The following is a 26,862-nucleotide window of genomic DNA, read 5'->3' as shown; positions in this document are numbered from 1 at the left end:
TTTTCAGCTCCCGAACTCCAAGACCAACTGACACTTGTCTGAATGGCAGTGGGCCTTCAGAGACTGTGTCAACCCTCCGTTTAAAAACAAAGTTTCATTATTTAATTGCTGCATGAAAAACCTTAATACCAGGGGCAGGTCACCTTCCTAAGGTGTTGGCCAGGGAAGACCTTGCGGTCTGTCACATAATAAAAGTTATTCCCACACATCGGAAGTGGTGGTATGTCCCTGTTGCTGAAGATACCACATGCTTCAGCGGCAGGATTTAAAGATACCCGACCAGGGTGAGATGGACGCTCGTCCCTCCTACTGATGGGGAAGAATTGCCACTGATGGCCCTGCTACATGCTACATGCTACACTTCTCTATTAAGGTATGTCCCCTTACTGTGGCTGTGACACCGTGACCCAAGCAATTTATAGAACAAAGGGTTTACTTTGGATTTACAGTTCCAGAAGGTTTGAGTCCATGATGGCTGAGCAGAGGTAGCAGACAGTAAGTGGTGGGTACAGCAGCTGGGAGCTCCCCTAACAAACTGGAGGTAAGGAAACAGAGAGAACTAACTTGAAATAGCATGAGTCCTTTGATGCTGGTTGTCTACTTTCCAGTTGGGAACAGAGTATTCAAATGCCGGAAACAGAAGCATGGGGATATCGCATTCAAACAAACCCAACTGCCAACATACCAGACAAGATGCACCTGCTGGTGCAATAGTGGCACCGCTGTTAACAGTACAACTAACTGTTTTCTTATTGAATGCAAGACACACTCTAGGAGAGGGGGCTCATGGCCAGTACTGTAAGCCAGGGCAACTCCTTGAAGCTGGGGAGATAATAGGCTCCCATGGGGAAAGCGATTGCCAATGTTATGTTAAACACATACAGTATGCTTATCAAATTGCCTTTTCTGTTTATGCCCATTTTGTGTTATGTTCACTGCTGCTTTCTGTTTCCTATAGAGGGAAACTTCTTGTTTTCAGTAGGCAGAGGTTACTGTTGGAGCCAAAGTAGTCGCATTGTGGATAAGGGACTTGCTGTGGGATGGCATCTTAGTGATCAGCTATAAATGATTAGAGATCTGTATTCCCCCACCAATATTCAGGGATCATCATAGCCGATAGGACAGGGAGAATGTAAGAGCCGCAGAAATGCGTGGAATGTTGCCCTGCTATTTCCTGCAAACGGAAATATTCCATCCTGGAAGGAATCTTGTATGACTCAGAAGCTAACAGACACTTAGAGGCTTTGGATTGTTTGCCTTTGGAGACAGAGTCTCACAGAGCCTAAGCTGGCCTCAGCTGAGGATGGCTTTAAACTCCTGATCCTCCTGCCTCTGATTCCCAAGTACTGGGATTACTGGTATGTGCTACCATGTCCAGTACTCAAGTTATTTTTTTAAAGATTTCTTTTAAGTGTGTGTGTGTGTACATGAGTATAGGTGCCTGTGGTGGCCAAAAACAAGCAACCAAGCATCAGCTGCCCTGAGGCTGGAGTTGCCCAGGACTTAGCATCCTGACCTGGGAACTGGACTCTGGTCCTCTACAAGAACACTAAGTGCTTGCAGTCAACATTAAACACTGATGGGGAAGAGGAGGTGACTTCAGCACAGCCGCCTGCATGCTGGGCAGGAGCACCACAGATTGTAACCATCCCAAGCCTTCTCCCATTCATCCTAGGGTCTGCTTCTCTGCGGTGCGGCTGCCTTTGAGTCACACCTCTTCCTGTTAGTAATCTCAACAACTCATTTGTTCACCAAACTCAGCTCCAGAAGAAACACTTCTCTGCTCTGTCAGAGCTTTGTCTGGGACGAATAGACAGACATTCATTCATATCTCCCCCAGAAAGGTCGATTACATGAATGTTTGTTATCTCTTACAGCTGGCTGTCATAAAACTAGAGCAATCAGCTTGTAAGCAGCAGTGACAGCATGCCATGTGACGGTTGTGTGGGACTTTGCAATTCGTTTTCCTTCTCTGAGATTTAGTTTATACCTTAAAGTAATTGATACTTGTCATTTCTGTAAGATGCTGGGAATGAAGTTTAATAACAGGACTTCAGAACTACGGACACCTGAAGGAAGTCATGGTTGAGGCTGATTGTATTTTTCTAAATGTGCCCTTTCTTTGAATAAGCCAACACTCTTTACACGTCTTGATGCTTCCCTAAAGAGCCTGATACAAACTAAATTACAAATACAAACACACAGAGAGGGAAAAAACATTATAAAGGAGAGAGAGAGAGAGAGAGAGAGAGAGAGAGAGAGAGAGAGAGAGAGAGAGAGAGAGAGAGAGAGAGATTATAAATTCTTTTTGTGGAAGAAGAATGTAAAGCAAACAGCTTCTACGAAGCTGGAATGTTCTGCAGTGTGCTGCAGGCAATGGGTAGGGTTGGGAAGGCTGCCCAGGAAGGTGTTGCAGAAATCAGAAGCCTAAAACGCGAGACTAGAGTTGAACAACACAGATCCATAGAAATATAGTCAGCAGACATAAAGCAGAATATGCAAAATCATTTGAATCTTAGAGAATATCATTTTTGCCATGAATATGTCTCAGATATTATTATATAGAGCATATTCTAACATTCGTGATTTATCTGAAACCAACTTTGGGTACTCCACTTTTATTATTATGAGATAATCAGTAAATGAACTCCTACACCCATGTCCGTATTTCTATCAGGTATATTCATTTTTCTTTCAAGGTCCATCTTGTCTTCCAGTCAAAGTATGTGATTCAGCGCACGCCTTTAATCCCAGCACTCGGGAGGCAGAGGCAGGCGGATCTCTGTGAGTTCGAGACCAGCCTGGTCTACAAGAGCTAGTTCCAGGACAGGCTCCAAAACCACAGAGAAACCCTGTCTCGAAAAAACAAAAACAAAAAAACAAAAACAAAAAAACCACAAAGTATGTGATTCAGTAATGTTATGGTTGTATTTATTTTTCTTTTGCTTTCTTTCTTTTTTAGATGGGTCTTATTCCAGACTCATCTAGAATCATATCCGCAGCCTTGCCTCAACTTCTCAGTTCTGGAACTACAGCTTTATTCTACCATTTTGATACTGTACTTTACAGTCTATCAGAATGTGGATGTGAGCTGGGCAGTGGTGGCACACTTCCCAGCACTTGGGAAGCAGAGGCAAATGGATCTCTGGCTTTGTGTTGGATAGTGTGTGGTGTATGCAAGAAAATGAAAGGTCCAGGCCACGAGGCCCTTTCAGTGGGGGAGCAGGAGCCAGTGAAACCTAGGGGAATCCGTTAGCTGTGGCTATGTGACGTGCAGGTCAGGCAGGCAGGTCAAAAGCAGGAGGCCTCAGAAGGCAGCCTCTCCATTTCAAAGCTACAGCCCTTGGAAACTGAGGTGGGACAAAGGAAAACCTAAACTACAGAATAAGAACTTTAATTTCTGTCTCTCCGACCTTATAATTCCATTCTGAAATATGCAAAGCTTGGCAGGACTTGGACCCTGAAGGGCTTCATTAGCAATGGAAGCTGGGAAACCAACCCAAAGCTTTCCTGCTTTGTGAGGCCTCCAAGTGCAACCACTGTGTTAAAAATGCCACCCGCCCTTTAATGGGGTTAGAGTGATTACGTAGAATGCATGAAGGTTCAGTTCTCACAGAGAAAACACAGCAGATAAACTGGCTACCCACCTTCATATAGATGGGGGGGGCACGATAAAAATAATTCTTGAAACATACTCTGCTCCCAGTGGTGAGAACAATTATTGGTTCAAGTGATGAAAATATGTAAATGCATCAGGACCAAAGATCTAAAACAGCCCAAAATGTTCAGGAGAAAGAACATTACCCAGAGAGGCCTCGGTAATGTTCCAACTTGAGACAAAATACTAAAAATGAAAAGAAGAAAAATGTCTTTCCCATGAGTGAAATGTGCTCAGCTGATTTCATGTTTGCATAAAATACATCGGAGAGTATATATATCAAGTGCAGGTACCATCGGTAGAATGAAAACCATCGGGAAGTATATATATCAAGTACGGGTACCATCAGTAGAATGAAAACCACTGAGTAATTTCCAACTTTGCCTTTACAATTCCTTTGGCTCAACAGGGTACCATTTTATTTCCTGGTCATCTATTGTGGGAAGTAGCATATCCATTTCAATTTTATTCCTTTCCCTCTGTAATCACATTCATGGAAGAAAGAAATTGGTGATGATTTGGTAACTCTAGGAAGGTGTCCCTCAGTCATATCCTGATGCTGTCTGAAGGGAGTCCCAAACTAAAAACACAAAATCTTCTGGGGGAGTTAATATTCTGAGCTCCTTCTCAAGTACAGAGACTCAGTTCCCAACAAACACCCCAGATGATAGACAAATAGTCTGCACAGAATTTTTCAAAACTTTGGCTTAGATTAACAGCAGTAATTGCTGGCATTACAGGCCTTCACCATTATATCCAGCCATCAGGATTGATTTTCAATGTCTAATTTCCAATTGGGAATAGGGGGGTGGCGGCGGGTCAGACATATAAACACAGGAAATAGCCATATAAGAATTTATTAACAAGGAGAGAAAGAAATAAAGGGAAAGAGAGAGAGAGAGAGAGAGAGAGAGAGAGAGAGAGAGAGAGAGAGAAGGAGAGAGAGAGAGAAAGAGAGAGGGAGAGAGAGAGGGAGAGAGGGAGGGAGGGAGGGAGGGAGGGAGGGAGGGAGAGAGAGAGAGAGAGAGAGAGAGAGAGAGAGAGAGAGAGAGAGAGAGAGAGAGGAGGAGAGAGGCAAAGCCCCGTGTGTGAGGAAAAGCGGGAAGAGAGCGAAGGCGGGGCAGAGGTCAGGAGTTAAAAGGAGTGGGCGTGGCTAGGGCAGGGACCGAAAGAATAACAAACTGACCCCGTGCTCCTGGAGTTAACCCGCCTCGGCTGGGATGCATGATTGATTTATACTACATGATTTGATGAATTAGTGTAGTGATGCAAACCAACCGCCTGCTCCCGGATTAACCGGAAACCGGACTTGTGCGCTGGACTCATTCGCTGACCCATGTGGTCTACTTATGACACCTGTGTCTATTCAGTGAGACTACCTTGCAAATGTTCCCCTTCTATCCCACAACTTCCTAGTCAGGAACTGACCCCTTCCTCTTTGCTGCAACTGAGATTTCATTTTAAAATGAAGCACTGAGGAGCTGATGCATTTTCAAGTTTCTCTCATGTGTGAATAATAAGAAGGACCACAATAGAAAAATAAATTAAAAGTTATTACCAAGTAGCCTCAGCTTAGGAATAGTAAAAGCAGTACTCCACGGTGGGCAATTTTATTTTATTTTAATTTTTTTTTTTTTTTTTTTTTTTTTGGTTTTTCGAGACAGGGTTTCTCTGTGGTTTTGGAGCCTGTCCTGGAACTAGCTCTTGTAGACCAGGCTGGTCTCGAACTCACAGAGATCCGCCTGCCTCTGCCTCCCAAGTGCTGGGATTAAAGGCGTGCGCCACCACCGCCCGGCTCACGGTGGGCAATTTTAAAGGCTGTTTTCTTGCCTTGTCAACAGTACAAACTGCCACACTGCTTGACTTGCCTGAAGTCACAGGCCAGTAAGGGTCACAGTCGATCGGAAACACTCTTCTAACTCGGGAGACCACGCCCTCCATTGTCTCCCATCTTTCCAAACAGGGACCTGGGAGTGTTGGAAGACTTTTCATATACCTGCTAACACTGCCAACTCATGCCAAAACAAACATGGCCCTTTCCCAGTGTGCTGAGATGATTAAGCTTGAAATGTCTCAGCGCCATTACTGAAGACTGGCAGTGATTCAAAAGAAACGAGCGGAGGAGAGCAATTTCAACAACTGGTGAAGACAGTTCCAGGCATGAACATAACGCGCTTTGCACACAGTTTTGCAAATAAACATGGAACTCAGCAGACTGCAACCCGAAGCTAATTTTGAGATCTTTTCTGCCCAGTGTTACCCGAGTATGTCACTCATTCTTGACAGCTTCTTTTGAAGAAGAATTACACTTCAAAGTCAGCACTTGTGAGGAACAAAATAAATTGTTGTTGCCTATGCTAAGGGCTATTTCTGCTGGGGTGCTGACGCTTTCTTCCAACTGTGAGCACATTCGGGCAAACTCCCTTTGCCGGAGGCTTCTGGAGAACGCTGTGTGGGAACCTTCGTAAGCTGGACAAGGACCTCTGCTTTCTTTCTGTCCCCTCCTAGAGAAAGAGCTAGCTCTCATTCACTGTGACACTGGGCCGTTTAGAAATGGCCCTTAGCACCAGGCGGTGGTGGCGCACGCCTCTAATCCCAGCACTCGGGAGGCAGAGGCAGGCGGATCTCTGTGAGTTCGAGGCCAGCCTGGTCTACAAGAGCTAGTTCCAGGACAGGCTCCAAAGGCTACAGAGAAACCCTGTCTCTAAAAACAAACAAACAAACAAAAATATCCCTTAGCACAGGCAACAATTTCTTTTGTTCCTGACAAGTGCTGACTTGGAAGTGTAATTCTCCATCATAGTCATTCAGAGGCCAGACGCTGTCAAGAAGGAGTGCCATACTCAGAGAACGCTGGGCAGAAAAGACCTCAAGATTAGCTTCGGGTTGCAGTCTGCTGAGTTCCATGTTTATGTGCAAAATTTCATGTGCACGCAGTATGTTCATGCCTGGAACTGTCTTCACCCGTTCTTAAAACTGGTCTCTGCTGAGTTACTTGGTCATTATACACTAAATACTCTTAATGAAACCACTTTTCAGGATGTCACCATCTCACTGGCTTCCCAGTGCTTCCCAGCACCTACCATCCGTTTCCCCACTGTTCAGATGTGTTTTCCAATGCCTTAAAACTGTCATCCAGCAACATACATGCAATGAAAAATACCCTATAAGGTGGGCTTCCAAGGCTCTCAAACTGTGGAACATCTCAGGAAGTCAAGGAAAATGTCAGAAAACCGCTCAGACCTCAGGCGTGGCCAGAGACTATGTCAGGGCGAGTCCAGTCAGTGAAGAACAGACCTAGGCAAAGACTGACACTGTACGGCATGGAGACATGCTAGAGACAGACAGCCTTGTACAAAAACAGTCTGTGGTAATTCTCCACAAGTGATTCTGACTTTGGAGAAGAAATCAAGCACTTGGAGGTTACCATCATATGCTTCCAAATACCTGTGTCAGAAAAAAAATAGGAAGAAATTCTGGAAGTTAATATACTCTAACTTGCCACATATAAACAACTTTAGTAATTTGAGTGAAGTATTTCAAGGTAGGCGCTCATGAAGCTACTATAAAAATCTGCTCCCTGATTAAGGCAGGTTTAAGTGACTCTAGGTGTCAGTGAAGCCAAAACGAGGACCCCTCTAATAAAGGTATGGATTCTCTCCCTTTATCTGCTGGATGTTTTTGTTAATAATTTAACATATTTAATTAGCTCTGTTATCTAGTAGAGCCAGCCTAATTTTATTAATCATAATTTAATTAAAAATGCTACCTGCCTACTTCATTCTTCCAGTTGATACTGTAGAATTTTAACTAAAATCACTACAGATTAGTGCACGCCATGGGATCTTTATCAGAATTGCACTAACCCATGTAAAGGAAGAGTTAGCTCATTTGTTACGGTGGCTCTAGCAAGGAAAATCTTTTCTCACGTAGCTCTTCCGCGTTTCTTGTTGAATTTACTCCCAGGATGCATATCTGTCTATCAAACCACTAAGCTAGAAAGCCTCCACTCAACAAGTGGGCACCGACACCTAGACGACCATTTCTTAATGACTGAGGATGATCTTTAACCCAGGGGACATGGAAGAGTTAACAACCTGTTTCCAGGGACACAGCGCCATAACAGAGCTTGACTAAATCATTCACTTACTAGATGAAACCACGACCTTCTGGCTTTCATTGTCTCCAGTGAGAAGTCAGGTGTAATTCTGATAGGTCTGCCTTTATATGCTTCTTGTATCTTCATAGGCATATCTTTCTTTAGGTTGGGAAAGTTTTCTTCTATGATTTTGTTAAATATATTTTCTGTGCTTTTGAGTTGAACTTACACAATTGATGATCTGACATCAGCAAATCCCAAAGAAGGGGGAAATACACAAATTAACATCACCACCAAGAAAAACTAAATTAACAGGAAAGAACAATCACTGGTCATTAATATCACTTAATATAAATGGACTCAATTCACCTATAAAAAGACATAGGCTAACAGATTGGATACAAAAACAGAACCCACCCTTCTTCTGCATACAAGAAACATACCTCAACCTCAAAAACAGACATCGATCGCCTCACGATTGGGAAAAAATATTTCCAATCAAATGGACCTAAGAAACAAGCTGGTGTAACTATCCTAATATCTAACAAAATATACTTCCAACTAAAATCAATCAAAGGAGACAAAGAAGGACATTTCGTATTAGTCACAGGAAAAATCCATCAAGAGGAAATCTCAATACTGAACATCTATGCCCCAAATACAAGCGCACCCTCATATGTAAAAGAAACACTTCTAAAGCAAATCATACATTAAACCCCACACACTAATAGTGGGAGACTTCAACATTCCCCTCTCACCACTGGGCAAGTCAGTCAGACAAAAAAATGAACAGAGAAATAAGAGTATTAACAGATGTTATGACTCAAATAGACTTAACAGACATTTATAGAATATTCCATCCAAACAGAAAAGAATATACCTTCTTCTCAGCACCTCTTGGAACCTTCTCAAAAACAAACCACATACTCAGTAACAAAACAAACCTCAACAAATACAAAAAATTTGGAATAACCCCATGTATATTATCAGATCACCATGGCTTAAAACTAGAAGTCAACAGCAATACTAATTCCAGAAGGCCCACAAACACATGGGAATTAAACAATGCTCACCTGAATCTTCAATGGGTCAAGGAAGAAATAAAGAGGGAATTAAAGACTTCCTAAAATTCAATGAAAATGACCACACAACATACCCACATTTATGGGACACAATGAAAGCAGTGATGAGAGGGAAGTTCATAGCACTAAATGCCTACATAAAGCTGGAAAAATCCCACACTAGTGTGCTGTGGGACAATGGTTTTACCCTGTAAACATTTGATTCTTGTACTTGTTTAATAAAATGCTGATTGGCCAGTAGCCAGGCAGGAAGTTGAGGCAGGGCAATGTGAACAGGAAAATTCTGGGAAGAGGATTCTGCAGTCTGCAGTCGTGATTCAGACACAGAGCAAGCAAGACGTGACTGCCTTGCCAAGAAAGGTGCGGAGCCAAGTGGCTAACATAGACTATAATGGGCTAATATAAGTTATAAGAGTTAATAAAAGTCTGAGCTACTAGGCCAATTCGTTTAAAGCTAATGCAGACCTCTGTGTGATTTCTTTGGTACTTAACAACTGCGGGAACTGGGCAGGACAGAAACCTCAGTCACACTAGTAAATTAACAGAACATTTGAAAATTTTAGAACAAAAAGAAGCAAACTCATCCAAGAGACCTAGAAGGCAGGAAATAATCAAATCGAGAGCTGAAATCAACAAAATAGAAACAAAGGAAACAATACAAAGACTTGATGAGACACAGTTGGTTCTTTGAGAAAATCAACAAAATAGACAAACCTTTATCCAAACTAACCAAAAAGTGGAGAGAATATCCAAATTAACAAAGTCAGAAATGAAAAAGGGGGCATAACAACAGGCATGGAGGAAATACAGAGAATCATCAGGTCATATTTCAAAAACCTGTACTCCACAAAATTGGAAAACTTTAAGGAAATGGAAAATTTTCTGAATAAATATCACTTACTAAAATTAAATCAAGACCAGATAAGCAAATTAAAAAGACCTATAACTGCTGAAGAAATAGAAACCGTCATCAAAAGTTTCCTAATCAAAAAGCCCAGGACTAAATAGTTTCAGCTCAGAATTCTACAAGATTTTCAAAGAAGAACAAATACCAATACTCCTCAAATTGTTCCACTCAATAGAAACAGAAGGAACATTACCAAACTCTTTTTATGAGGCTACAATTACCCTGAAACCCAAACCACAGAAGGACATTACTAAGAAAGAGAATTACAGACCAATCTCACTCATGAACATAGATGCAAAAATACTAAATAAAATACTGGCAAATCGAATCCAAGAACACATCAGAAATATCCACCATGATCAAGCTGGCTTCATCCCAGAGATACCGGGATGGTTCAACATACAAAAATCTGTCAACATAATCCACCATATAAACTAACTGAAAAATAAAAACTACAGGGTCATCTCATTAGATACTGAAAAAGCTTTTGACAAAATACAACATCCCTTCATGATAAAGGTCTTGGAGAGAGCAGGGATACAAGGAACATACCTAAACATAATAAAGACAATGTACAACAAGCCAATAGCCAACCACAAACTAAATGGAGAGAAACTCCCAGAGATTCCACTGAAATCAGGAACAAGACAAGGTTGTCTACTCTCCTGATATCTATTCAATATAATTCTTGAGGTCCTAGCTAGAGCAATAAGACAACAAAAGGAGATCAAGGGGATACAATTTGGAAAAGAAGAAGTCAAACTCTCACTATTTGCTGATGATATGATAGTTTACATAAGCGACCCCAAATATTCTACCAAGAAACTTCTACAACTCATAAACACTTTCAACAATGTAGCAGGATACAAGATTAATTTTTTTGAGTTGATAAATGGGCTGGGAAAGAAATCAGAGAAACATCACCCAAAAAATTGAAAAAGACACCAGAAAGTGGAAAGATCTCCCATGCTCTTGGGTAGGTAGAATTAACATATTAAAAATGGCAATCCTACCAAAAGCAATCTACAGATTCAACGCAATGCCCATCAAAATCCAGGCAAAATACTTCACAGACCTCAAAAAAAAAAAAAAAGACACTCAACTTCATATGGAAAAGCAAAAAACTCAGGATTACCAAAACAATCCTGTACAATAAAAGAACTTCTGGAGTCATCACAGTCCCTGACTTCAAACTCTACTACAGAGCTATGGTACTGAAAACAGCCTGGTATTGGCATAAAAACAGATAGGAGGACCAAGGGAACTGAATCGAAGACCTGGATATTAATCCACACACCTTCGAACACCTGATTTTTGACAAAGAAGCAAAAAATATCAAATGAAAAAAAAAGCATATTTAACAAATGGTGCTGGCATAACTAGATATCAACATGTAGAAGAATGAAAATAGACCCATATCTATCACCATGCACAAAATTCAAGTCCAAATGGATCAAAGACCTCAACTTAATGTCAGCCACACTGAACCTCATAGAAGACAAAGCGGGAAGTACACTTGAATGAATGCTTTGGCACAGGAGATCACTTCCTAAATAGAACCCCAGCAGCACAGACACTGAGAAAAACAATTAATAAATGGAACCTCTTGAAACTGAAAAGCTTCTGTAAAGCAAAGGACATGGTCAACAAGACAAAACAACAACCTACAGAATGGGAAAAGGTCTTCATCAACCCCACATCAGGCAGAGGTCTGATCTCCAAAATATACAAAGAACTCAAGAAATGGGTCATGAAAAGAACAAATATTTAATAAAAAAAAATGGAGTACAGACCTAAACAGAGAACTCTCAACAGAGGAATCTAAAATGGCTGAAAGACACTTAAGGAAATGCTCAACATCCTTAGTTATCAGAGAAATGCAAATCAAAACAACTCTGAGATTCCATCTTACACCTGTAAGAATAGCCAAGATCAAAAACACTGATGACAACTTATGCTGGAGAGGTTGTGGGTTAAAGGGAACACTCCTGCATTGCTGGTGGGAGTGCAAGCTGGTACTGCCCCTTTGGATGTCAGTGTGGCGATTTCTCAGAAGATTAGGAAACAACCTTCCTTAAAACCCAGTAATACCACTTTTGGGTATAAAGCCAAAGGATGCTCAATCATGCTACAAGGACATGTGCTCAACTATGTTCACAGCAGCATTGTTTGTCATAACCAGAACCTGGAAGCAACCTAAATGCCCCTCAACCGAAGAATGGATAAGAAAAATGTGGTACATTTACACAATGAAGTACTACACAGCAGAAAATAATGACAGCTTGAATTTTTTCAGGAAAATGGATGGAGCTAGACTACATCATTTTGAGTGAGGTAACCCAGACCCAGAAAGACAATTATCACATGTACTCATTCATAGGTGGTTTTTAAACATAAAGCAAAGAAAACCAGCCTACAAATCACAATTCCAGAGAACCTAAACAACAATGAGGACCCTATGAGAGATATAAATGGATCTAATCTACATGGGAGGTAGAAATAGACAAGATCTCCTGAGTAAATTGGGAGCATGGGGACCTTGAGGGAGGGCTGAAAGGGAGGGGGGAGGCAGGGAGTGGAGCAGAGAAAAATGTAGAGCTTAATAAAAATCAATAAAATTTTTAAAAAATATAAAAAAGTAAATTCCTATTTTCAATAGATTAAAAGACAAATATCACATCATTTTAATAGATAAAAAATTGTTAACATCCAAAAAGATTCATGATAAAAGCAACTAACAAACTAGAACCTAACTCCAAAACGGCAAACTCAAATTAGAAACACCATGAGAGAAATAAAATCACACTCACTGCTAACATAATTAATTGATGAGACAAAAGTACCGGGAGGCAGAGCTTCCTGGGAGAGCCTTTCACTGGGATCATGCTCTTGCAGGTGATGCTGGGACACTGGCCTTCTCTAGTCTCTGTAATTCTGCTTTCTGGCTCACAAGGCCAATAACTTGTTCTGTAGTGAGCCCCACCACCATGTACCACTCTTACCAAAGGTTCACAGTTATGAGATCACTCAGTCTTGGACTTGAACCTCTGGAGTCATGAACCGAAGGAAATCTACGTTAACTGCCCTCTTTGTGGCAGATGTACCCAAGCACATCGAGTAAGTATGAAGAAATACAATAAAAAGGTGAAAAGAGAAAACAGATAATTCTATCACAAATCAAAAGAAGGTCTGATACTAGGATGAGTCCGAGTAAATTCAGAGCAAAGATTATTTCCAGGAGTTAAGACCATAGCCATAATGATACAGAATCGACACAGCAAAAGAATACAAAGGTTGACATACTAGATAATACAGCTTACAAAACCTGAAAGGAAAACAGAGCAGCAAGAAGAAACTTGTTTCCTATCAGAGATTTCAACAGCCTTCTCACTAATCATTAACAAGGCCCTGGAAAATTAGTGCAGCCACAGAGGATCTGAAAGAACACAACTAGCCTCATCATTTCCACTCACACTCACAGCAGGAAGCATTCTTCCTTTCAAGTGCACATAGTTCTACCGGACTGTTCTGAGTCCTAAAATAATTCAAATTTTTAGATCCAAATCATAAAATATATTAGCAAAATTAGAAGCAGAAAGCAAAATGTTACCCTGAAATTCTCCAGGTACTCAGAAAGGCAGCAACATATTCCCAAACATCCAGACAGAAGAAACGAGAAACAAGAAAAAGCAAGCATGAATTGTAAAGTGAGTGCAGATGAAGACACAACACACCACACCTTGTAGGGCTGGGGGATGGGATTCAAAGGCTCAGTCGGCAAAGCACTGGCCACGCTATCATGAGAATGTGAGTTCAGTCCCCAGGACCCCACAGAACAGCCCGCTCTTGTGCTGCAGGCTTCTCATCCCAGGGCTGGAGAGGCCCAGGCAGGCAGATCAGCCTTCCTAGCCTACTCAGTGAGCTCTACAATGAGACTCTGTCTCCAAACAAAAGAGAGCGGAACTGTAACAGGTAAAGCAAGGCACTTCCTGCGTGCCTGAGAACCTACATGACTGTAGGAGACTGGAAGTTGTCCTCTGACCTCCATTCCTGAGTCATGGCACACCACACCCACACACATGCCAACAACAAAACCAAGGTGATCAGCTCCTGAGGAATGATACTGGAAGCTGACTGCTGCCTTCCAAAAGCACACAACATATGTGCACCCCCAACATGTACGGATCCCCCACCATGTGCACTCACATGAACCTCTCCTAGAGAAATGTGAAACTCTGCTAAGCAGTTCAGAGAAGTCAGGTCTTAAGTTATACCAAACTCCCTAAAATCAAAACACAAATGCATTTAGACCAGAATAATGTTTATAAACATTATATCATTTGTGGGTGGATTCAATATACACTCACTGAAGACAGTTTAGGTCAAGCATCATTTTGATCCCTAAAAATCTAGTAACCAATACAAATTCTGACTTTTTGACTTTTTTGTGGGATTTATATTCTGGGGAAGGAAATAAGTACTACATATAAACAATACACTCCCAGACAATAATCAACTGCAAGAAAAGAGACCGTAACTTATGAGAGATTAGAAACCTGAACAAGGAGGTCATGTAAAGATGAAGGCTCACAGCAACAGTGCTTCAGCAAGGACAAAGGTCTTACTGATAGGAATACTCAGGGACACAGACAAAACCAATGTCCCCGGAGAAAAGGAAGTGTTGAAGGACAAGATTAAAGTTAGTAAAAAAAAAAATGAATCCAAGAAGAAGCCCTGTATGCGGAAGGACAAGTAGCCTGGGCGGTACTGAATTACATAGAAAGATGTACTTTGGACAAGATGCCAAATGCCAACATTAGCCACTGTTAACATGTGGCTACTGAGTACTTAAGCTTGGCTGGTATACACGAAGAATTGAAAAATTAATTTGAATTTACTTAACAGTATATTTCAACAGGCCTATGACATGAATACTCTGGCTTTCTGTCGGAAGACGTTACTGGCTGGAGACCAAAGGGACTATCACCGAGTCTCTCTCTACTAAAAACAGGGCTATTACATGTATGATGGGTCTCTGTTGTCTTTCCAGTATTGACTGGGAATCCTTTCAGCTTGTGAAAAAAAATGGTTAGGAAGATTGCTAAACGTGTAACATAGGAAAATAAAAAAATAAGCGAACCCACTTTATCATCATTCCTATCTAGTATTTCCATATGATCCAAATAATGGGAATTTACATTTTCTACCCTAGAAAAATCATGTCTCAGTTACTTCCTTAATGTCCAGCTAATCATTCAGTCTTTCCCATTTCATCTCATTCTTCAAATCTTTTATCCCAACGAATCATTAATTGCTCATCTGAATTCTACAATAAGCCAATATTCTAAGTTTGTAAGAGTCACTCACTATCTTGTCTATTTCTAACGATTACCTCAAACTTAGTGACTCCCAAACAACTGCTGTAGTGTGCGTGTGCGTGCGTGCTTGTGTGCGTGCGTGTGATGGTGGTGGCATGAGTTAGGGGTTGGAGGTTCTTTAGTTTTGTCTTTGTTACAGTGTTCTCTATGCTTAAATTCCCATCTTTCCAAATTCAGAAATGTATGCAGTTCTCTGACGACTAAGAAGAAAAAGTAAATCTAAACACACAGGTTCTATTGTTTTTTTTAAATCTAAGAATCAACAATGCGTCTATCAGGCTGTCTGCAGGGTTTCCTTAACAGGGATTCAAGACCAATAGACGAGCACCCAGAATATTAAGTTTCTTTAAAACACAAGTCTCAGTTCCCAATTATTCTCAGCTCCCAACTGCCTGAGGATGGTTGCTCTGCCTGGGTCAGCATCCTATGAGAAGAGATCTGGAAAAAGTGGTTTGCTGAGATAGGCCTAGGAGGAAAGGGCAAAGAAGCCATGTAGATGGCCAATGAGTTCATAATAGGAAAAGCAGGGGATGGTCTGTGAAAGCAAATCTTATTAAAGATGTTTGGCACACAGCACATCTAAATACTGCTCACTTAAAAACAACTTGTTATACAAACTATAAAAGCAATATAAGGTAAACCCCAAAAGCCCAACATGAGGGAGGCTCTGATAACATTCAGGAATATACACACCAGTGAACATGATGAATACAAGCTTTATGACATGGCTCCACACACTGACTCTTACGACCTTATTACAAGAGCAGAAGCTCTCCTGAGAGCTCAAGAGAAAGACCTTTACCATCATGACTCTAACAAATGCTAGACCCAGTGCCTTGGCCCATAACTCCCCTGTTCTGTATCTGACCTACTAAGATGTATCCAAGTTTCTCTGTATCTCAGATGCCTGCCTATTTTCTTTCCACATTATAACACATGACATTATCTTTTAACTTACTATGTTCTTCCTCCAGATGTGACCAGATATATTAGCCTGTATTTTTTATCTCTGTATTCCTAACAGAGACAACCAGTGTCACTATATTAGCAAGCTATAAGACTATCACGTGACTAATGAGTCAAATCTTCTTTCTACTAGACTAAAGCACTGAAGAAAAATCTAAACTAATGGTATAGCAGTTAAAAACTGATTGTGATTGGTTTATAATGGGTTAAGGGTTTCAGTCAGAATGTATAAAACTGTTGTCTTTGTTGAGAGAACGAGCTGCCTAAAGAGTTTAGTGATGCAGTTCTTTACATTCTTGTCACCACCTAATCCAAACACTTGAAGGTTAAATGAGGACATTTGCATAAAGAAAAAAGTTAGGAGGCGAATTTGGCAAGAATAGGAAGAGGGCAAGAAAGGATAATGGGGGAGGGGTGAATATACATTATCTACATGCATAAAAATATCATAACGAAGCCCATTATCATGCATAGTTAACATACAATAACAGACTGTTTAAAATGCTGACAACGGGTAGTCACAATCAGACAGCTGGGCATGGGGGCTCACCTTTGTGCTATCTCAGCACTCGGAAGGCCACAGCAGGAGCACTGCCCAAGGCTGAGGCCAGTCTAGGCGACAGAGTGAGACTTCCACCTCAAAATACTAAAGCCAGCACCAAAAAATTAACTTTATGGTCCTCATCTTTATAAACACACATCCATTTTTAGATACAGAGATTTAATATAAAGATAACTATTTTCACTGGTAGAAAGAAAGACACAAGACACTTTACAAGTTTCTTTAAAACAAAGACGCATTTTTAAAAAACCTAATAAATTTTTAATTAGAATGTTTTCCTTCTTTTTTAAACAGAACAAACAAACAAACAAAAAAAACAGATTACATCAAACCAGAACTTTTCAAATACCTAATTATTATACACATTCCCATCTGTCTTATAGGGAGGACTCTTGGTCAGCTTAAGAGTTTCAGGTAAAATAAGCTGCATAATAGTATATATTACAATAATAAATGTACAATGTTCACATGAAATATATCTTAGAAGCAAGAAAAAGATGCATCTGCATCCAACAGTGACCTGCTAAAATGCCACAACTATTTTTACATTCACTCTTGCAACAGGTTACAAGATGGGTCACTAAGCTCAAATAAATCACTATGATGCACATAAAATACAGAAAGATTGGTTATTTTATATATTATATATTTATATTTTAACACATTAGCATCTGAGACATAGATTGAGAATCTAAAATGTATTCTCTTCTGATAGCAAATCATTTCTTCCTCATAAACATGGTGCCCACAAAGCACACAGGTAAGGCACGAAGGTTCTGTTACAGAATAGTGCGCATCATGGTCACTTAGCCAGAAAACGTGCATTATCTGTGCAAGGTCATGCTGCAAACCAACATATATACAACAAAAGGAAAACCGAATTTGAAACAGAGACTAAGATTGGTCATTCCAGCTGTTTCACGAATTCACTTGGACCAACAATGATATATCCAGGTTATCTTTTAATCTTTTAGCCAATTTTTAGGTTACAAATAAACCTTGATCAGTAACTATTTTGACCTGAAATCATAAAACAATAATAAAGTAGCTTTACTGAAACAAACACTGATGCACAAACCAAGGGCCATTTGTGCATTTTCTACACTGCAGGCTTTTATGGCCCAACATTCCAAGGATAATTTGTGTAATACATTTTGCTGCAACAACGTGCCTGCTCTACACTGAACAGAGAACAGGAGCTATAAACAGACTGGGAAAATGACATAATCCCAATAGCACTGTTAGAGCCCCAGTATTTATAATAAACACAGCTTTTCACAAAATGTTTTTCCAGTATCTGCCAATTGCTTCTTTATTGCTTGCATAAATTTGAACTCATTACAACTGGTGCCAGAACTTTCACACAAAATCATACTCAGGCATTTTTTTATATAAAAATCTATAAAAAGTATTTTAAACATGTATCTAATACTTTCAGGTATTTGGCCGTTTGATCATCTATGACAGTACAGCCATATGTATATATCTGTGTGCATATATAAATATGTTCCTGCACATGTTACATATGTATATAAACACACAGCTATGAACATATATATACACAAATTAGATTATGAATAAAATAGAAAGCTTATTTTACTGCTAAAGCAGACATTCTCACAAAACAAGACTTCCACTACCATTAGCATTTATACATATATACAAAAGCCAATTTGAGTACACGTACATCCACTTACAAATGTATGTAACTATTAAAACCAAATAAATTTCCCCATTTTCCAGCTGCAGCAAATGAACCTTTTACAAGCAAGAGAAACCTAAGGTTAAGTGGGAAATGAATAGTTTTACCACAGTAGCCTGCAAGGAACTATGCAGCTGACTGTATACAAAAATTCACATTAGTCCACAAGAAATTATGGAAATATAAAAAGCGGCTTCGCCATGCTTTTGTGTGCACTTTTTGGTGCAAAATATAACCACCACCTCTGAAACGCTTACTATAAAGTCAGTGTTCCTTGTGTACAGCCTCAAATGCACTGGCTTAACTGAGCTCCAAACACTGGAGACAACAATTATGCCACCTGCTCAGCATTGCTGCCTCGCTGCTAAATCCCTCTGGAACCTCAAGATTTCTGCAACTTTCAAACAGCTGTCTTCGCAATAAAAATATTACATACAAAAAGCATTTTAAAAGGAAGACGGGAAGCCAAACGGGACTTTTCCTATTTAAATAACAGTCCTAGGAGTGAAGGGGTCTTTTCAGGAACTTCCTTGAGAATTGGCTAGGCCAGTCCGAAGGCGCAGGTGAGACATAGAGTTCATATGTTTATTTGATGGCTTCAAGGGAGTGTTGCAAGTAAGAGCCTGGGGAAAGCGATGGTGGTATCTGTCTAGTCGTAAGTATTTTACTGTAACCAACTTCCCTGTTGCAAGATAAAAATCATATTTTAGATCTTTACAATTATGCTTAGTATTTGTAGAAAATTAACTGTAGTACAGAATGAGAATGAAGCAAAAGTATCTAAAATCATTCAAAAAATTATTTAAAATCAGGTATAATCTAAGATGCAACTAATTTTCCTTCCCAAATCTTTGTAATATTCAAATTTCTTACCATCAAACCAAGAGCCATGCAAGGATTTAAAAGCCTTTCCAGCATATTCTGGAGACAGACATTTAACATATACACAACCCTGTAACAAAAAGAAAACAGACAGAGAAAAGAAGTCTTAGTTTAACAGCAACAGATATAAACCCCTGTGTTCCATATGAGACGTGATTTACCTCACGTGAGTTTTTGTCTACTGCAATATGAACAATGCCATCATTGTCGCTGCATTTTTCTAAAATTGCTTCTTGAATTGCCAGATGCCATTGATCTCCTATTTCCCTGGAATAAAGAGAAACAAAATCAACTGTGCTATTCCTACCTGTATTCACTGTCTCTCACACCACAGTGTAACAAAGGAGTTCAGTCATTTGTCTACCTATATACTTGTAAGATGTTTCACTTCCTTTTCCAGACTAGTGCCAGCACCAGCATTAGAGATGCAGAAGTTGAATACTGTTTTCTCATTGTCAGTAACACTTTCAAGTCTTCATTTATTTAATACACACTTCAAGTCTCTCTTTCCAAAGCACCTGTTCCAGTACGTTCTCTCATCTGCCCCACTGAATCATACATGGAGGGCAAAAGGAAAAGTAGTTTCACTTTAAATCTGCCTAACGCAATCAAATGCTGACTGGAGCTGATATTCTAATCAGCAAAGCATGCAGTGGGTCCCTTTGCTTGAGACTTGACAAAAGGAAAAAAGCATAACATTTATAGTTAGAAATAATAAAAAAATTTATTTAGACACAGCATTATAGATGTACCATGTATTTTACACCCAAATACTCCAAATAAAAATTATATGTATGCCTTTTCATAATACTTACATAACTGGGTCAAACATATTTCGAATCTTTAAACATGGTGTCAAACTATTTGGTGGTGAATTTCTTCTATCTAAATGAAATGCTACAAAAAAAAGATAATTGTGTTACTTGAAATTGTTCCATTTTGTTAAAAGACAATCTTTTAGTTTATTAAAAAATATTTATTGTGTACTTTTAATGAGCCAGTTAATTAAGGTGGATTAAGATAGTCATCAATATCCAGAGCCAATAGTTTGGTGGAAGAAACAGACACTGATAGTGTCTTCCAGGGAGTTCAAGCTGTCATTAAGTCCTAAGGAAACCAGGAAGTTGTAAAAATAACATCCTCATCAATGGGAGCTAAGATTTCCCTGCAGAAGTGAGGCAGCAGGGGAGAGAAGTGAGAGCACATTTCAGGTAGAGGTGAGGTATGTACTGGCCAGTGACAAGATTGTGAATGAAACCCAGTGTGGCTGGAATAGAACAGAAAGACAAGCCTGGGAAAGGAGAAGTCAGACTATCTCAAGTATCCCAACAATGTATAGGAGTAATTTTAAATCACACATGTGTTTTAAGAGGACTCATATGACAAGATCTACCTTTAAATATTAAAAAAATTGAATTAATTGTGTGGAAAATCAAATAGGCAAAGTGATTTTAAGACAGCCAGAAAGTTTTCTGTTGTCCAAGAGGCAGTGAAGTGGACAGGAGCGCACACAGCATGGCCGACGCAGGAAGCCTGAGGAGGACTTCCAGGGACGTGGGGGGACGTGGGGAGCCAACACGAGTGGACCCACTAACTAGACTGGGTACCAGAGGAGGACACTGGGACGAGACCGAGAGCTCAACTCACGTCAAGGTGAGTTTTCAGACGTCTGAAACTTAGCACCATGAATGTAAACTACAAACATGCGAGTTATTATACGGAAATGCAATGAAGCCACCACATGAGAAAAGGTGAATAAAAAAGTGAACAAGAAAGCAGCTCTGAGAAACTGCAATACAGAAAAGCCCAGAAAAGGGAAAATAAGAAGTAAGCAGGAAGAAGGAAGAGGAGGGGCATGGGACACAACATTTGACTGGAAGAAAAGCTCAGTGTGGACGAGAAACCAGGAAAAGGAGCTATTGCCAAAGCCACGAGAAGGCTTGAAGGGCTCAGGTGCCAGAGACAGGCAGAGTGGTGTGAAAAGAGTTAAAACTGTTTCTAGTTCCACAGGGTATTCCTGTGTGCAACTTTTCAAGGAAATCATTTGTTCTTAGCATTTTGAACAATAAAACACTTTTTTAACTGAAAAAAAAAATTCTCGTATGGTATATTCTGATTATGGTTTTCCCTCTCTCAAGTCCTTCCAGATCCTCTCCACCCACCCAACTCCATGACTAAAGTCTACTAAAGCTTTTTAAAGTAAAATTGATGGGGCGGGGGGAAGGTGGGAATGATATGATTGTACTTTAAAAATGCAATTCTAAGACACTTCACTTACCTTTTCTAGGAATACTATACTTAGTAGGAAAGAGGATTTACTATTATAATCCCCATATATATCGTTTGACATACATGCTTCTCCTGTATAGTAGAGGATAAGCACACAACCTTCAAAACCCCTTATATATTTTACCATCTCTCTCTGAAACTACACACACTATTAAGAAAACCAACAAAGAGAGCTACACAAGATCCTTGGAAGGGAGACACTCAGTAAAGGTATCTTAGTGAGAAACAAGAAGAAGGCAAGCAAAAACTGGAAAACAGAATGTTATTCTGCACACACACACACACACACACACACACACACACACACACACACACACTGTATACTGAACACATATTAACAATGATTGTAATCATGTAACAATGATTTCATGTGTTCAGCAACAAGAATGCAGTTAGAGCTATAATACTAAGCTGCTCCGGTGAACAAAACGGGAAAGATAAAGGAACATCTGCCCTACTACAGACAAAGCAGCTGTGCTCTAACCTTTACACCCCAATGGTGGAGCTGTAAACACATTCACATGTCTTTGGTTACAGTATTTCGGTTAACTACATAAAGTCCATTTTGAAAAATTAGGAGAAAATCTTTGGTTTTGCTTAGAAATACATACCTTGACCTTGCCATACTTTAGAAGGTATCACTAATATCTTATCACAGGATGCAGAAGGCTGGATCCACCGCCAGACTAGAAAATCTGCACCTCCTATCCTTCGTGTCTCTGTGCGCACTCTGGATTCATTAGCAGCGAGGAAGTCAACAGCTCTGTCCCAGACTTTCTTCATCTTTTTCCTATCACACAAACAAAAGGACAAATTTACTATACTCTTGGCTTGCCATCTTTTAGAAATGTCAATGACTAAAGTAACAGCTATTGCTAACTAGCTAGTCCGCCTGTCATCTGTCTGTCTCCCCGCCCCCCAGCTAATATACTTGGGACAGTTTACCTAAAGGATGACTTAGATGCCTGTGCCTTGCCTTAAGATACTGAGTTTCCACGGCAGAGGTGAGCCGTGAGCATGGCGTCCTCTTGGTTGTCGACTCAGTATCCACTGGGGATGAAGATGTAATCCACATCTTTTAGAATATGGATAATTTTTTTTTAATTTTCAAAAAGTTAGATTCTAGCTTTCATTTTTAAAAGCTTCAATAATAACAACATAAATACTTAAAATATTACTAAAAACCTAGCTAGCTTTTGTCTGGCTCTGTTTCTTAGTACAATGAACATAAAGGGATAAAGAGAAAGACTGACAAACAAGAATAAAAGATGCAGGAATGAGAATAAACCAGCTATCATATTACACTGTGCAAATCAGGAGGAGAGTAAGTGCTGAAAGGACAGGGGGACGTACAGTCAAGCAGTTTAGAGGAGTCACAATTCTCAATAAGATCCAAGTCTCCCACAGGTACCAACATTCTGACTTATCTCAACTGAGTACTGATTTACACACCTGTCTTGAGGCTGTATTAAGGAATCTCGAACATGTGGAATCGGCATATAAGGCTGTAAATCTTTATTTTCCTGGCAAGCTTCATTATGACTTCGTAAAACATCTGAAAATAAATCAAAAGCTTTACAAGTAAATCGACTCTAACAAGTATGTTGTAGCTTTATCATGTGATAACTGTTCTACAACTAGTTTAGGATTTTATAAATTCTGTACCTATAATCTTTACCACCATGTCGTACATCTGCCTTGTCTCCTCTTCCTCCTTAGTCCAGCGGTATTTCATGTAACGTAGAACAATACAGACCATCACCACACCTGAAACATTCACAGGGCCGGCATTAAGACTGTGGTCAGTAACAGGTACACTGTCGCTAGTATAGCACTGACCATCTCACCACCCTAATGGAATAATGGAGTGCAAAGGTTTGAATTACCCATATAATAAAACTACACAGAAACACTTACTATTAAGTACTTTCCCAAAATTTCACCTATCTCTAAAAAGGTTCTTCCATCATATTAAAGGTGTTTAAATACCTACTATTAAAAAAAAAAAACTGTTCAGGCTCTTCTCCTTTCAACAGTAAACTACTAGAAAAATGAGCTTTACTAAACAGACTAGTAAAGTAAACTGAATTATGTTTAAAGGGCTAACAAAGAAAACAGAAAAGAGGAATAGTTTCTTCTGTCCAATTATAAAAATATCAAAGAACCTAAATATAAAAAATTCTCATAAATGACATTTTAAGCCAAAAATTTAAGAGCTTACATTATTTAAAATAAGCTCAACTCCTATTTTCCAATTCTATTCTCTAAAAGTAGGTTTCCATACACATACTATTATACTTGCTCCTTCTAGAACCTTACATGACAAAGTTTCATCTCTCTTCTTATACAACTACTTTCCAGGCCCACAGGCCCACAATTGCCATAAATAACCCTCAGCTTTACTGTTATCTTTGAAACATGAAAATGGTTCCTCATAAAGGCCAGGTCACCAGTTGACAGTACTAATTTGGGGACTTTAGGAGATGGACTCTAGATGGAAGAAGTAAGTCATGGGGGATAAGTGGTTGGGGATACTTGTCTGCAGCCGCTTCTCTCCTCTCTGCTTCCTGGCCACCATGCTATCTATTCCAACAATCTGACCTGGGCTGACACTCTCCACCCTCCTTCCACGTGGGCTGACACTCCCTACCCTCCTTCCACGTGGGCTGACACTCTCCACCCTCCTTCCACGTGGGCTGACACTCTCCACCCTCCTTCCACGTGGGCTGACACTCTCCACCCTCCTTCCACGTGGGCTGACACTCTCCACCCTCCTTCCACGTGGGCTGACACTCTCCACCCTCCTTCCACGTGGGCTGACACTCCCTACCCTCCTTCCACGTGGGCTGACACTCTCCACCCTCCTTCCACGTGGGCTGACACTCTCCACCCTCCTTCCACGTGGGCTGACACTCTCCACCCTCCTTCCACGTGGGCTGACACTCTCCACCCTCCTTCCACGTGGGCTGACACTCCCAACCTCCTTCCACGTGGGCTGACACTCTCCACCCTCCTTCCACGTGGGCTGACACTCTCCACCCTCCTTCCACGTGGGCTGACACTCTCCACCCTCCTTCCACGTGGGCTGACACTCCCCACCCTCCTTCCACGTGGGCTGACACTCTCCACCCTCCTTCCACGTGGGCTGACACTCTCCACCCTCCTTCCACGTGGGCTGACACTCTCCACCCTCCTTCCACGTGGGCTGACACTCTCCACCCTCCTTCCACGTGGGCTGACACTCCCAACCTCCTTCCACGTGGGCTGACACTCTCCACCCTCCTTCCACGTGGGCTGACACTCTCCACCCTCCTTCCACGTGGGCTGACACTCTCCACCCTCCTTCCACGTGGGCTGACACTCCCCACCCTCCTTCCACGTGGGCTGACACTCTCCACCCTCCTTCCACGTGGGCTGACACTCTCCACCCTCCTTCCACGTGGGCTGACACTCTCCACCCTCCTTCCACGTGGGCTGACACTCTCCACCCTCCTTCCACGTGGGCTGACACTCTCCACCCTCCTTCCACGTGGGCTGACACTCTCCACCCTCCTTCCACGTGGGCTGACACTCTCCACCCTCCTTCCACGTGGGCTGACACTCCCTACCCTCCTTCCACGTGGGCTGACACTCCCCACCCTTCTTCCACCTGGGCTGACACTCCCTACCCTCCTTCCACGTGGGCTGACACTCCCTACCCTCCTTCCATGTGGGCTGACACTCTCCACCCTTCTTGTGTAAGTCGTTTCTGTAAGGTACTTGGTCACAGTTACACAATGTGGTTTATGGCATCTACAGACGTAGGAGTAAGCCCTTGGCTCTGACATTTAGTGAGACGCAAGCAGTATAACAGCTTTCTAATCCTAACAACTTACCTAAGCATAATAACAATAACCTATGGGTTACAGTAATGAAAGCACGTCGAAAACGACACCAGAAAGGCATCTGGGGTCTGGTGGACTGTAAAAACTGCACGTCAGTTATATTTGCCAGCTCTTCCTCAGGCCCATAACCAATACACCTATTTAAAAATAATGAAAGTAGAGATTAAAATTATAAAAACCATTTCAGAGAATACAAAATCATCAAAGTGTAAATCAAATCCTGTACCTTATTCCAACATCTTTCCCATTTTTTAAAATCCACAGCAATGAAGTATTAAATACATCTTCATACTCAGGATCTAAATCCTAACAAAAAAAATAGAGAACCATTCTCAATAGTCCTATGTAAACTGTCATATAAATACATGCTGCTTTTATTTTAATCACACAAACAGAATAATAAGAACACAGAACTTAGTACCAAAAGAGAAAAGAAAGAAAAGCCACCATCTTCTCATGGTTCCAATGTAACCACTATTAATATTCAGCTAAACTTTCTTTCGGGTTGTATTATATTTACAGATTTAGCTATTTGTTAAATTTGTTTTTAAGTATCATTGTGAAAATATTTAATTTTACTTTTTATACATGGAACAGTATTTTCAAATAAACAAATGGCAAATTGCTGAGACTTGGATGGTTTAAGTTTTCAACGTGTGAACCCATTCAGCCCAGAAAGCTCAGCAACCTAGACTATAACTAATGGTAAGTTCAGACTTTCAGGTGAAAGTGTATACAGTAGAAAAATCTCACACGTGATGTTCATGGTACTTACAGGCTCTAAGTGATATCACACAGCATTAACAAACAGTACCGGAGAGATGGCAGTAACTCAGTAATCCAGTATTTCTCAACCCAGTTTTTAAAGAAGTTAGTCATACACAGGTAAAAGACCAGCTCAAAGTCCAAGACAGACCCAAGAACTTTTATGAGAGAAAATTGCAAATCTTCACTGACGGTGGTAGCTACTGTTTTTGTTTTGAAATTACTATTTGGGTTAGGGTAATGGCTCAAATGGTAGGGAGTCTGAAAGACAGGCATGAGGAGCAGGGTTCAGATCCCCAGCACCCATGTCAAGGCAAGGCACTGCATACATAGAGGGCAAGCACACCACGGGAGGGTGGTGGAGGTGGGGACTGGAGGAGATGCTGGGGGCATGCAGCTAGAGTAGCTAGAACATCAAACCCCATGTTCAGTGGGAGACACTGTCTCCAAATAGGTGGAAAGGGAGGAAGGAAGATACTTAACATTCTTTGGCCTCTACATGCACAAACTCTTTTCCTCCTCCTCTTCCTCCTCCAACACCACCAACACCACCACCTCTTCTTACTTAGAGGTTTGATGTGGTGTCAAAGAAGAATATCAACAATTATCTAAAACATTATATTTGTGTGAAGCTGTATTTTCTTGACATACTGCAGCCATAACACTATCATAATACACTGAACACAAA

General features: G+C 40.7%; 1 protein-coding gene across 1 annotated transcript in view; it reads right to left on the bottom strand.

Moving 5' to 3' along the window:
- Nucleotides 1-16,888: 16,888 nt before the first annotated feature.
- The window catches only part of Lemd3 (LEM domain containing 3), a 46,815-nt gene continuing 36,841 nt past the window's right edge, over nucleotides 16,889-26,862 (bottom strand). The window contains exons 5-13 of the mRNA XM_075954245.1: nucleotides 25,636-25,715; nucleotides 25,401-25,546; nucleotides 23,191-23,292; nucleotides 22,978-23,080; nucleotides 22,137-22,315; nucleotides 20,052-20,133; nucleotides 19,398-19,503; nucleotides 19,228-19,306; nucleotides 16,889-19,036 (exon numbers count right to left, since the gene is read on the bottom strand). Coding sequence (XP_075810360.1) covers nucleotides 18,873-19,036; nucleotides 19,228-19,306; nucleotides 19,398-19,503; nucleotides 20,052-20,133; nucleotides 22,137-22,315; nucleotides 22,978-23,080; nucleotides 23,191-23,292; nucleotides 25,401-25,546; nucleotides 25,636-25,715 — 1,041 coding nt within the window. The 3' untranslated portion in view covers nucleotides 16,889-18,872. The remainder of the gene's footprint in view (nucleotides 19,037-19,227; nucleotides 19,307-19,397; nucleotides 19,504-20,051; nucleotides 20,134-22,136; nucleotides 22,316-22,977; nucleotides 23,081-23,190; nucleotides 23,293-25,400; nucleotides 25,547-25,635; nucleotides 25,716-26,862) is intronic.

This window comes from Microtus pennsylvanicus, chromosome 20, assembly GCF_037038515.1.
Source record: "Microtus pennsylvanicus isolate mMicPen1 chromosome 20, mMicPen1.hap1, whole genome shotgun sequence".
Taxonomy (NCBI): Eukaryota; Metazoa; Chordata; class Mammalia; order Rodentia; family Cricetidae; genus Microtus; species Microtus pennsylvanicus.
The sequence above is the reverse complement of the archived record's forward strand: the minus strand, read 5'-3'. Positions and strand labels throughout refer to the sequence as shown.